The sequence below is a fragment of the Mandrillus leucophaeus genome, unplaced genomic scaffold (genome assembly GCF_000951045.1).
Source record: "Mandrillus leucophaeus isolate KB7577 unplaced genomic scaffold, Mleu.le_1.0 Scaffold146, whole genome shotgun sequence".
NCBI classification, from domain to species: Eukaryota; Metazoa; Chordata; class Mammalia; order Primates; family Cercopithecidae; genus Mandrillus; species Mandrillus leucophaeus.
The window spans coordinates 2,619,918-2,633,960 of record NW_012101432.1 but is presented as its reverse complement, the minus strand read 5'-3'; the positions used below and the strand labels follow the sequence as shown (position 1 = coordinate 2,633,960).

General features: G+C 40.3%; 1 protein-coding gene and 1 pseudogene across 1 annotated transcript in view; both read left to right on the top strand.

The window, feature by feature from the left end:
* Positions 1-14,043, top strand: part of LOC105535433 (aldehyde oxidase 4-like) — a 69,540-nt gene that overhangs the window by 43,182 nt on the left and 12,315 nt on the right. Inside the window, exons 21-28 of the mRNA XM_011974534.1 lie at positions 2,322-2,446; positions 6,029-6,162; positions 7,078-7,165; positions 7,483-7,569; positions 7,756-7,947; positions 8,933-9,160; positions 11,623-11,718; positions 13,148-13,276. Coding sequence (XP_011829924.1) covers positions 2,322-2,446; positions 6,029-6,162; positions 7,078-7,165; positions 7,483-7,569; positions 7,756-7,947; positions 8,933-9,160; positions 11,623-11,718; positions 13,148-13,276 — 1,079 coding nt within the window. The remainder of the gene's footprint in view (positions 1-2,321; positions 2,447-6,028; positions 6,163-7,077; positions 7,166-7,482; positions 7,570-7,755; positions 7,948-8,932; positions 9,161-11,622; positions 11,719-13,147; positions 13,277-14,043) is intronic.
* Positions 3,382-5,066, top strand: LOC105535451 (annotated as a pseudogene).

Genomic DNA, 14,043 nt, shown 5'->3' with positions numbered 1-14,043 from the left:
GAATGGCATAAACCCAGGAGGCAGAGCTTGCAGTGAGCCGAGATCCGGCCACTGCACTCCAGCCTGGGTGACAGAGGGCAACTCCATCTCAAAAAAAAAAAAAAAAAACCAGCAATATTGACTGGCCATGGTAGCTCACACCTGTAATTTCAGCACTTTGGGAGGCCGAGGCAGATGAATCACCTGAGGTCAGGAGTTCGAGACCAGTCTGGCCAACATGGTGAAACCTGCTCTCTACTAAAAATACAAAAATTAGCCAGGCCTCGTGGCAAGTGCCTGTCATTCCAGCTACTTGGGAGGCTGAGGCAGGAGAATCACTTGAACCCAGGAGGCAGAGGTTGCAATGAGCCAAGATCACGCCACTGCACTCCTGCCTGGGCAGCAAGAGCAAAACCCCATCTCAAAACACACACACACACACACACACACACACACACACAAAATACCTAGGTCCCACCTCAGACCAGTCAAATTAGAATATTGGAATATGGGAAAAGGGCATTAATATTTTTTTAAAAGCTCCCCCAAGTGATGCTAATGTGTGGCCAGATAACCACGGCTGTCTTTACTAACAGAATCACTGCTGGTCTTTGGTAAGAAAAAAGAATCTTCACAGGATCTATTACATTATTCTAAGTAACTAGAATGGCAAGTGGTGTAAGCTTTTATCTTTTATTAAAACCTGAGAGAGACCTTTAGGATGTATATTTCCTAACATCATTCTGTTTAAGTAGAAAATGTAGACTGCCTCCCAATTATAAAAACAATGCACTACCTTGTAAGAATAGTTGGACACAACCAGTAAACTCATGAGAGATGTTCAGATGTCTGACAGTAACTACTACTTACACCAAACATTCATTACTCCACAGGATTTTAGTTTTAAAATTAAATGAGGTTTTATAAAAACTATAAATTTGGGTCGAAGACTATTTAATAATAATAATATCAGCTAACACTTATCAAGTACTTACTGTGCCAGGTGCCATGTCTAAGCATTTTACATGTATTATATTATTTAATCCTAATAACAATCCTAAGAGATTAATATTATTATTAAACTTATTTTAAGCTACTATTTACTGCTTACTATTTAACATACAAGCAGGACAACTCTGAGAAGGAACATATTAGTAGCTTCATTCTCAAAATGAGGAAACTGAGGCTTATAAAAGTTAGATAATTGGCTGAGGTCTCATGTTCAGTTATCAGTAGAACCAGGACTGGCTGATCCCAAGGCCCTAGCTCTTAAGTACCATGCTATATATTTTTTTTAATTATTATTCTAACCCAGAGGGCAGCAGATTGACAGAGTACCACTTGGAACCTTTGCCAATTGGGATTTCGGAAATTGTGAGGTTCAGAATTTTGGCACAAGTAGGAAATTTGAAACGTGAAAGGAATTTTGGCAGGACTGACTAAGAGTCACACAGCATGCCATTATGGAGCAGTGTGGTGTCGTGGTTCACAGCATGGGTCAGTCAGGCTGCCTAGGTATGAATCCCAGCTCCACCACTTACTATCTGTGTCACCTTGGGCAGCTTACTTCACCTTTCCATGTCTCAGCTTCCCCATCTGGCAAGATGGGGGTAATGATACATGCCTCATCAGATTGATAGAAGGATTAAGTGAATTAATTGTCTATAAAGTGCTCAGCCTTAGAAAAATACCTAGTATATTGTCAACACCATCTGATTGTTAAGTAAATAAATTTGGGTTTAAAATATGCCACTTTCACATAAGGATTATTTTGAGCTAAAGGCAACTGAGAAGCAGCAGACACAGAAAAAAGTTATGTACCCGCCTCCTATTGACCTAAAAGTAGGGCATCAATGTCCCTTTATGAAGATGTTTCCTGACCCCTGTCTTGTACCAGGATGAGCAGAACAAGAGACAACTCCAGACTCTTATCAGCCCAGAGATGGCCCTGAAATAAATCTGCATAACAAACCTTATTAGGATAACCCTTATCCTCCATTAATTTCCCCTGTATATTTATCTCTCCACAATTTGCCACCCCCAGAAGCTCAAAACCCATTTCCTTTGTCTTCTCACTTCTCCACAAATGTATCGTCCTTTGTTAAAATAGTATATAAGCTTCTGGGTCTAACCACCTAATCACCTCATTGGGATTTTCCATTCATTTCCGTGACACCCTCCCATATGCATATGAAAAAAAACTTTTTTCTGCTGTTAAAAAAAAAAAAAAAGTCCAGCTCTCCATAAGCTAAAGCAGTTCACTCTTCATAAGCAAAACACCACCAAGAACTCCCACGTTGGAACTTATGATTAAACATTGATTTGTGTTTTGTGCTTTACAGGTGAAGTCCATGTGGAAGGACAGGAACATTTTTATATGGAAACATCATCTATCTTGGCTCTCCCAAAAGAAGAAGATAAAGAAATGGTGTTACACCTTGGAACACAGTATCCAACCCGCGTGCAGGTAACTGGAGAGATATAGGCTTCACCCCTAAGCAGTTGTGTGATCTCCTGGAAGTCACTGGGCATCTACATCCTTTTCTGTAAATTGCAAAAGGTGATAAAGATCACTCCTGAGGTCCCTTTTGGCGGGGGGTATGTGACTCTGGGTTCCAATGAACAACATGTATGTCCCAAAGTCACCATTGCCACTTATTACTAACATTTCCTGAGTCACAGTCAGTCAGCTACACAACAGCAGACATTTCCTTGAGAGTTACTAGGGCACTGGGTACCCACAGCCTGCCATAGCTCAGAAGCTAAGGCAGTATCAAAAGCAATCCCAGTAAAGGATTTGAGTAGACATTTCTCCAAAGAAGATATGTGAATGAACAATAAGCACATGAAAAAATGCTCAGCATCATTAGTCATTAGGGAAATGCAAATCAAAACCACAATGAAATACCATTTCCCACCCACTAGAATGTCTATAATCAAAAAGACAGACGATAACAAGTGTTGGCAAGGATGTAGAGAAACTGGAACCTTCATACATTGCCGATGGGCATGAAAAATGGCACAGCCACTTTGAAAAATAGTTTGGTGGTTTCTTAGGATGTTAAACATAGACTGAACATATAATTCAGCAATTCTGCAAGTAAATAACCACCCCAGATAAATGCAAAAACACTTATGAACAAATGTTCACAGCAGCATTACTCATAATAAAGAAAAGTATAAACAACTCAGTGTCCAGCTGATGAATGGAGAAACAAAATGTGGTATATCCATGCAGTGGAATATTATTTAGCCATAAAATGAATGGAGATTTTGTCTTGTTGGCTCCTATGTAAAGGAGGCTTTTCAACCTGAGAGCAGACTGAGGAGGTTGGTGATAGTGTCGCCAGCACTTTTGTCACTGGGTGCCTGGGCTGGGAGAAACTGCCCAAAGGAAGCACTATGATTTTGGCCACACAATTGTTGGATGAGTTAATGGGCTGGGACCAAAACCTCACCCCGGACAAGAAGCGCAGCAACATGTGGTGGGACCACAGAACATTTATAAATATTATCTCTGTGGTTTTTGTTCTGCAGAATTGTTCACATATACACATTCTGATCTTGGTCCATGTGAAGAAATTCATACTGCAAAGCTACAAAAACAGTCTGAGAAGAGCTCTCATTTTACGAAAGTTGGCTATGAGAGAAGTGTTTTTTGTTTGTTTGTTTGTTTGTTTGTTTGTTTGTTTTGCCATACTTACAGAGCTTACTTGCAAAAGTAGAATGTAGAACCAGAAGGAGGCCATACTCATTTGGCATTGTCTCAAATCCAGCCGTCTTCTGGGGTGGCTGGCTCAACAGGCAAAAATGACGAAAAAATTCAGGTTCTAACAGACAACATTGATGTACTTCTGCAGAAGATTGAAGAATTAGGGTCTGAAGGAAAAGTAGAAGCCCAGGGGATGATGAAATTAGTTGAACAATTAAAACAAGAGAGAGAATTGCCTAGATCCACAGCCTTGAAAATTGAAAGTTTTGCTGCACACACACACACACACACACAATGGAAGTTTGTGAAGTGTGTGTAGCCTTTTTGATAGTAGGAGATGACCAGTCCTGGGTAGATGACCGTTTGTTGGAAAAAAAACACATGGGATATGCCAAAATTAAAACTACTGTAGAAGAATCGAAAGAAAAGTTAAGAAAAAGGACTCAAAAATCTGATCATGATGAGCGTCTAAAAAAGGAGAAGCAAGAAAAGGAAGAGAAAAAGAACATGAGAGAGGAAGTGAAGGAGAAAGGAAAAGATGAAGGGACGAAGAAAGAGAAAAAGAAAGGGCTTATGACAGAGAAAGAAGAAAGAGAAAGTGTTCATGAAATAGGCACTTGATATGGTTTGGCTGTGTCCCCACCCAAATCTCACATTGAATTGTAATAATCTCCACGTGTCAAGGGTGGGGCCAGGTGGAGATAATTGAATCATGGAGACAGTTTACCCATACTGCTCCCATAGTAGTGAATAAGTATCACAAGAGCTGATGGTTTTATAAATGGGAGTTCTCCTGTACAAACTCTCTTGCCTGCCGCCATGTAAGACATGACTTTGTTTTGCCTTTGCCTTCTGCCATGATTGTGAGGCCTCCCTAGCCATGTAGAACTGTGAGTCAATTAAACCTTTTTCCTTTATAAATTACACAGTCTCGGGTATGTCTTTATTAGCAATGTGAGAACAGACTAATACAGCACTCAAGCCAAACTTCAGACTGAAGATGCAGCAGGTCTTGGGACCACAAAAGATCATGAAGCAGTGAAAGAAGGTGAAGTAGAAGTAGAAATCAATGAAGAAGCAGAAGCCATGAGCAGTCAGAAAGAAAACATAGATCTCGAAGTTGGGATCAAAGAAAATCAAAAAGCCAGAATTGAAAGTCATATAAGCACAGGACAAAAGTTGGGACAGAGAATAAGATAGAAAATCCAAGGAGAAAGAGAGGATTTGATGATTAATAAAAAGTAGTGTGAAGTCTGGTAGTCAAGAAAAACAGAGTGAAGACACAAACATTGAATCAAAGTAAAGTGGTACTAAGAATGAGGTCAATGGGCCCAGTGAAGACACTAAATCTGAATGTGACACTCGGTTCAATTAAAACCAATCTGATAAGACCTTAGATCAGACAGAGTACTACTGTTCGAAGATTTTTGGAAGAATGCTGAAAATGGCATAAAATGAAGATTGACATTTAACAAATGAGGTGAAAGAAAACTAGTAGCATAGAAAAAGTATAAAGCTCAGTCAGTTTTTAAAATTGTTATTATTAAAAATTAATTCAGGACTGATATAACCTACCAGTTTTCAGAACATATGTTAATAGTATATATGCCACTGAAAACTTAGGTCCTGTATCATATTTTTTTAAGACTTTTTAAGAAATTTTACTTAAACATGTGGCTTGCTTAGTGTTTAATTGCAAGTTTTCGTTCTTGGACTTTGAAAACAGGATTAAACGTTAGTACTTGTGTGAATCAGACTAAGTGGAATTTCATTTTTACAACTCTGCTATACTTAGCCTTTGGATTTAGAAGCAAAAATAAAGTTTCCCTGACTTTCTGTTACAAAGTTGATTGTCTCTGTCATTGACAAGTTTTAGTATTATTCTCCTTCTAATAAAGTTATTGACTCTGAACTAAAAAAAAAAAAAAAAGAAAGAAAGAAAAGGAATGGAGTACTGACACATGCTACAACACGGATGAAACCTGAAAATATTATGCTAAGAGAAAGAAGTCAGTCATAAAAGACTACGTAGTGTATGATTCCACTGACATGAAATGTCCATAATGGGCAAATCTATATAGATAGAAAGTAGATTAATGGTTGCCCAGTGCTGGGGGTTTGGGGAAGATGAGGAGCAAGTGCTTAATGGATACAAAATTTCTTTGCAGATGCTGAAAATGTTCTAAAATTAGATTATGGTGATGATTACACAATTCTGTAAATATAAGTATTTGTTGAATTACTAGATTTCTTTTACTGGGCGGAGGGGAAATACAAGGATGAGAAAGTAAACTATTAAATTGCATTTACATAACTTTGGGAACTTACATCTTGCAGGAATATGTGGCTGCAGCACTGAACGTCCCAAGGAATAGAATCGCCTGCCGCATGAAAAGAACTGGAGGAGCGTTTGGAGGGAAAGTGGCCAAACCTGCTGTGCTAGGAGCTGTCAGTGCTGTGGCTGCCAACAAGTAAGAGTCACAGTGGCATCATTAGCAGTCCAAATAGCATTGATGCCATCTGCATTCTTTCAGCCCAGCACCCCAGCTTTCGTCTCAGCTTTCAACTCAGCTGAGGTTGGCCACATGGAAGGAATGTCAAACCCCAGCCCCAAAAGAGACACAGTTTGTCATCAAATAAAGCAAGGGCTCTGCAGCCACCTGGAAATGTTCACTTAGCCTCTGTGTCATCCAGCTGGAATACCCAAACACTGGACTAGCCATGACTTTTGTGAACCTTGTAACTACCAAAGTTCAGTTATTCAAACTAACTTATCCCAGGCTACTTCTACAAAAAGAAAAACCATGAACATCTTAGCTCATTGGCACTTTCCAACAATAGGAAATTGCAGGTTTGCAGGCACTGGGAACATTCCATCAGAAACCAGAGGAGTCCTCGATGGACATTTTATGAAAGGGGAGTCTGAATGCAAGGAAGGTTACGCTCGATGGAGTATTGGAGCTCAACCCTTTTAGCCTCAACATCCCCTTTAAGGCAAATATTTAAAATCGCAATTACTTTTGCACCAACCTAATATTTTAATGCTCTCTTAACTATCTCAAAGTGAAATTCACAGCAATAAAACCTACTATACATAATTGCAAAACAATAATACAATTCCTTAGTATAATATAAAAAAGAAAGTAACTTGTAACCAAATAATGTATCATTGCAATATGTAAGTTCTCAGACATGACTCAACCAGAATAATTATGATCTTTTTGAAGAGTACTAATGCCCCATACACTTCCAAGGAGCTTGTCTAACGAATGTTACTGCCTCACTGACAACCAATAAGCTAGATTATCTCAAGTCCCCCTCCCTCATCACTATGTTTCTACAACTTTATGAAGCATCCAGTGTATTAACAGAGTCATTTCCTATAGGACTGGCCGTCCAATCCGGTTTATCCTAGAACGTGGTGATGACATGCTGATAACTGCTGGCCGCCACCCGCTCCTCGGAAAATACAAAGTAGGTAAAAGCAAAAGTTAATCAAACTGCCTAAGACATTGTTCAGTGTTAACCAACCAATAGGAAAGACAATTACTACATCCCACATCACTTGAAAGAGATATTTAGACGTTGCCTAAAACTACCCAAAACTTTCTGTTGGTATCATGTTCAACTTGGGCACCATCCTTGATATTCCTCTGGTTCCTATCACATCCAATCACGTATATAAGCTAAGCGTGCATTGACAATTGTGACAAGATGTGTTTGTGTACAGCATGATTTCATTGCACAGAAGGACTATTGAGAAAATTGCCTTACTTGCTATCACTTTGCAGATTGGATTCATGAACAATGGTGTGATAAAAGCTGCTGATGTCGAATACTACGTCAATGGCGGGTGCACTCCTGATGAGTCTGAGATGGTGAGAAACATGCCTTTCCCATAGGTTACCAGTTGAGCTGTATGTGTTATATTTTATTTGCATAGAGATTTGTCTTACAAATCAGATAACTTCTGCCTGTGACAGGTTCAAATTAGATAAAATTCAGATAAGTGGTTTTGAATATCTGTCAGATGTGAGATTTCACTTTGTTTTGCTTCAACTCAGGTGGTGGAGTTCATTGTGCTGAAATCTGAAAATGCATACTACATTCCTAATTTCCGGTGCCGGGGTAGGGCTTGCAAAACAAATTTGCCATCCAACACAGCCTTTCGAGGATTTGGCTTTCCTCAGGGTACGGTGGTAGTCGAAGCTTACATAACTGCCGTGGCATCTCAATGCAGCTTACCCCCTGAAGAGGTAATAAGTCATAACCCCCTAATAAAATGCTGAGATCATTGCTTCCAATGTATCTTAAATGCCTATATATGCATTATATCAACCCCTGTGTGGATTCAAAAACAATAAAGCACATCATCTATGTATCAGTTAGATTTTGCTATGTGGTAAGTCAACCACAAAACTTAAAAAACAACAGTATTTTTGATGATTCTGTGGGTCAGCTGGGTAGCTCTTCTGGTCTGGGTGAGAGCAACTGGAGCTTCATGGTCTAAGGTAGCTTCACTGACGTGTCTGGTGGTCATCACGCTGGTTCGTCTAGGATGCCTCAGTCGGGAAGGCACATCTCCACGTCACAGAGTCTCTTACCCTCCAGTATGCCAGCCCAGATTCGTTCTTGTGGTGGTGGTCACAGAGCTGCCATGAACAGCAAGAACGCGGTAAGCCCTGGTGTACAAGTGCTTTTCAAATCTCTGTCCACCTCACATACTTACTGTCCCATTGGCTACAGCAAGCCACGCTTTAGAATCAGTATGGAGCCACCCAGGGGACAGAGAGCACAGAATGGTTACAGCCATTTGTGCAGATATTTTGCCACAATTCAAGGCTTTGGGGAGCTAATTTGAGAACAGTTAAGAAAGAGGCAACATTGTGTGGGTGTAAAAGGATTTTGAATCAGGAGAATTTTGTCTCACCACTGACAAACTTGTGACAGAGTTCACAATGGTTGGAACCTACTATTTCTCGGGGTGATTGTGATGTTAACTAGATAATACACTTAGTCTAGAGCCTGGTGCATATGGTATGCTCAAGAGTAGTTTATACTGTTTTTATTATTACTCTGATGTTTATACATGTACACTTGCACTTGCATATTTATAGCCATTAAAATAGTTTTCTTTCTTTAGAAAGACTTTCTGCATATCAGGCATATAACAAAAACACATACTGCACATGTGAAACAAGCTTCTATCCCTAAAATCCATTTTATTTTATCATCTTTCAGGTTAAAGAAATAAACATGTATAAGAGAATTAGCAAAACAGCCTTTAAGCAGACATTTAATCCAGAGCCATTGCGAAGATGCTGGAAAGAATGTCTGGAGAAATCTTCATTCTATACTAGGAAACTGGCCGCAGAGGAATTTAACAAAAAGAATTACTGGAAGAAGAGGGGACTTGCCATAGTCCCCATGAAATTTTGCATTGGGATCCCCACAGCTTACTACAATCAGGTGAGACTGGGAGAGATGTCTTCTCAGCAAAAGCTTTTTTCCAAATGACCTGCTGCCTGAGAAGATCAATCATGTGCAACAAGGGATGATCCCCTCTGGGGACAGACAAAAGAAGTGGGGCAGTTTCCTTAGCAGGTAACAGAGTGGGTTTAGGCAAGCATTGGGGAATCACAAGTGCCAGGGCAGACCTGGTGGTCACACTGAAAGCAATCAACAGTAAAGTCCAGCCCAGTGGTTCTGGGCTGGTATAGAAGGGCCCCAAACATGGGTATTGGGATATGGGGCCAAATTTCAAATCCATGAGAAAAGTGGGAGTAACAAGAGGGTCGCTTTCTCTTTCCTAGTTCCTTAGTGAGAGCAGCAGGGTAATCTGAAGACAGTTTTCAAAACCACATGAGAACAGACAGAGCTACACGACTCAAATGGAAACTTGGAGCTACTATAATGAGGCTCAGTGACTACCCAGCCTCCTTTTTAGTTTCACCATAACTAGTTTGTTTCTGTGTTTGTGTGTGTGTGTGTGTGTGTGTGTGTGTGTGTGTGGTGTTCAGTGTCTGATTCTTTTATTCTTTTTCTACTCCTATTAATCTCTGAAATGTTCCCATAATCAAACCCATGCAAAGGAAAGAACGCACAACCCCTTCACGGTGTGAATGAGGTATGCCCAAGCTGTCTCTTACCAAATTACTTCCTGTGCACACCCTTCCCCAGAGTCCACTAACAAGGTAGGAAGCCAAACAAGGAGTGGGGGAAAGGCCATGAGCACTGCACTTCCTGGAACAGGTGTCCATCTTTCCCCCAGGTAGTACTTCTCAAGCCAGAGTAACACTGAGACCCCCTTTAAGAAGAACCTTTTTGTGGACTCTCAAAAGTTGCTTAAATTATTTATGTTAATGTTCATCAGCTATATATAACCAAAAACCAAAGAATAAGCTTCTTTTGCTCCTGCCTTTATAAAACACAAGCAAATTTGCAAAATAAGTAAAAATAATCTATTAATGCCAGTAGCATTCAAAATAACATTAATGTAACATGGTGAATGATGCTGCTTTTCTAAAACCAAATCCTCACTCACAAAAAGATAATGGCTCTGGGCTGGGTACGGTGACTCCGTCTCCAAAAAGAAAAAGAAAAAGATAATGGCTCTGGCTGCTGCTTCACAAGTCATTGTGAAGTTTTTAATTCTAAAAGTCTGTAGGTCACTGTCTCACCTCTTGGCTCTAATTTGCTCCATCAATTAAAGTAGTCGTACTTGGTGCTTATATAATTATCAGCATAAAGTCTAGCTTGGTATCTGAAAGCACATGGCAATACCCATTTATACAGGATCATCCACTACTCTTGTTAGATTGTCTTGGAGGTGAAAACACAAAGTTTAAAAGTTCTTGTAGAGGACTTAATGATTCTGCAAATACAGTGTCATATTCTGGAGACTGGAAGAGATGAGTTCGTTGATATTTGAATGCGTGGTGGCAGGGGTACAGGCATCAACAAGGAAGTAGGATCCTGGCCACGTGCATGAGCATATGATGGGGATTGCTCTAAAGAAAGATTCCAGCCACTTGCAGAACCACCCTACGTAGCCAGCCTCCTTCTTCCTGCCGTCTGATCCCTGGAGCCACATGCACATTCTGTAGATTCTTCAATCAGAACCCCCAGCCCCAGAGATGGACAACAGCAATTAGTTTGAAAGGCAGCATGGCATGGTCGCCAAGATCACTGGGCTCAAGTTAGGAGCTGTGGGCTCCAGTCCTGATTTTACCACAAATCAGACAGCTGAGTTTTACCAAGTCTCCCCCTCTCTAGGCTTCTATTCCCCATGTGCAAAGTAAAGAATTTGGACGAATCAGTGGATCCCAAATCTGGCCAATCATTAAGATCACCTGGGAGCTTTAAAAAAAAAATGGGTATTTGGAATTCACCTCCAACCTGTCATTCCTGCCACCAAATTGGAATCTCCAGAATGGGACCCCAGCCATGTGATTCTAAAAGATCAGTGTTTGGAAACCATTAAAACACCTCAAGGTTCTTCCAGTTCCTCTAGTAGCAAGAAGAGGCTGTGCCTGTAAATGTACTTATGTGAGTTATATTTGCTTTAAAATCAATTTTCATACCCAAGGAGGGAAGAATTATAAAATGTCTGTGGGTTGGGGCTTTGGAGAGGCAGCTCCCAAGGCAACCACACAAGACCTCCAGTAGGCAGAAGACGGGAGTGATGGGCGATAAACACATTCATCTATCTACACTGATGGTTTTGAAGCCTTGCAAGAGGTTGTCTGTAGCCACTAATAATAACTTTCTTCTCCAGAATAATATAATATTCTCTGGATTATTTTTAATGAAATAAAGATATTTAAATTGTAAAAGAAAAAATAAAAGATTGGCTTAATGAAACAAGATTGTTCATCCAGCAACCTAAGCTACACTCACAACAACATTTGGCTGTATCAATTTCCCTCCAGGCGGCAGCTCTCGTTCACATCTATCTAGATGGCTCTGTCTTGGTGACTCATGGTGGCTGTGAACTGGGACAAGGCCTGTATACCAAAATGATTCAGGTGAGATCAGTGTCTGTCTTCTCCAATATAGAAGAATATGCATGTTACATTCAACTTAACAGCTTTTTCTTGAGAAATGCCATCACACTAAATGCACAAGTCAATTGTAAGACTTCTGACTTTAGGAAGGCAAAAATGCAGGGGAGTGAGGGAAATAAGTGTTAGGATGAGGAAATTATTATTTTTTTAAGACAGGGTCTCACTCTGTTGCCCAGGCTGGAGTGAGTGCATTGGCACAATCACAGCTCACTGCAGCCTCAACCTCCTGGGCTCAAGCAGTTCTCCCATCTCAGCCTCCTGAGTAGCTGGGACTATAGGTGTGCACCACCTATAGTGCACCCAGATAATTTTTGTATTTGTTGTAGAGACAGGGTCTCATCATGTTACCTAGGCCAGTTTTGAACTCCTGAGCTCAAGCTATCCACCCCCCTCTGCCTCCCAAAGTGCAGGGAATACAGACATGAGCCACCATGCTCGGCCTAGAATTAAGGAAATATTTTCTATTGTTCTTCCTGCATACAACAGAATCAAGTCCACAGGTCTTCTGAAAAATGTGATTCCAGATTTCAAAGATAAGATACTTGTAAGCTTTCTGGCAACTGCTCAGAGCAATACTGTGTTCATCCAAATCCTCAATTAGAAGTGAATGCATTTAGTAGGATAAAAAATTATGCTCTTAGAATTAACAATCTACTTAGGAACATTACATGACTGGCCCTTATGTGTGCCAATTTAAGAAAATGTTTCAAATATGGTTGAAAGAGCGAGAGATTACTGCATTCAGAAATTTGCCCTTTTTTAAAATGTGAAATAAGAAATTTCCCCTTTTTTTAAATGTGAAATAAGACATTTGATTAAAAAATGTGCATGGGAAACAAAGCTTCACTCCCAAAGAGAGATAGAGAGAAGACATTTTCTTTAAGGAAAGCATATTATTTAATAGTATACTTGGAATTAGGAAATCACATAAACCCACAGGGCCTTCTTTGAATATATCTTGCTTCTTCACAACAAAACCCTTATGCCTCCAAAATGTCCCATGAAGGAAACATAATCTGTTAAATTATCTGTAAACAACAAGGAGAAGACGAAGGTGAAACATTAAGACAAGGGCCTCGAGCTTGCCTGCACCTGTCTTACTACACCAGATGTCCCAGAGTGAACATCCTGACACATGGCTTCCATGAGAGTGGCATTAAAAGAAGGCATTGGTTGGCCACTTGTCTCTGAAAAGGAATGTATCTTTAACAGTGCCATTTAAAGTCTTCTAGTGCACTAATCTACATATAAACTCAAGATACCAGCTAAAATGTTTGTCTCCATAGAAGAATAGCCAGGTTTATACTCAGTTCTCAAAAGACTGTAACTTTTAATTTGGGGGAGAGGCTTAAAGTCCATGCAATAAATGTTTTTCTTCTGATTCTGGCAGGTGGCTAGTCACGAACTCAATATCCCCCAGTCATACATACACCTGTCTGAAACAAGCACAGTCACAGTGCCCAATGGCGTCTTCACGTCGGGATCAATGGGGACAGACATCAATGGAAAGGCTGTGCAGGTGACTTTTCTTTCATTTCCCAGTAACTCAAAGACAGTGCTGGAAAGAACATTGTCCCATCCTTTCTTTTGTGGAAAATGAAACCGAGGCCAAGAAAGGTCAAGTTCTAGGACATTTGGCTAATGACTGACAGAGCCAAAGCTCTGCATCAGGTTTTCTGAGGCTCCCATTTAGTGCTCCTCCTGCCATGCTGAGCTGTTTTTATAGTTAATGTTCTGTTGCATGTGAAAACCTGCACCTTCAGCAACCTCCCTTCGTCTTATCTGAGACTCTCTATCTTCTCTCACCACAGCATACCAGAGCAATGCAGGGTTATCCCATCCTGGTTCCACAAAGGGCTCAGGCCAGTCATTAACCTCTCTAGGTATCTGTTTCCTCTTTTGCAAAACTGGAGATATGAACACCACCCACCTCATAGAATTGCTGGGCGGATTACAGGGGTTATAGAGTAAAGCCACCACCACTACCTTCCTCTCCACTAGAAAATTATTGATTGGCCATTAGTCACCCACAGAGACCATCTCCACAAAATGACAAGCACCTGGATGAAAAGAGAAGCTTTGAGCCTATGAAATATATTCATATATCATATGAACCATGGCTTCCCAAAGCATGCTCCTTGGGATAGTGGTCCCATGAAATGCTTGGTGGAAAAAACAAAGAATTCTACAGTCAACAGATTTGGAAAATGTTGCATGCTTACTACATCCCACTCATAGAGTCTTCTAAGGCATATTGCACTTCCTTTTTCTTTTTTTTTTTTTTTT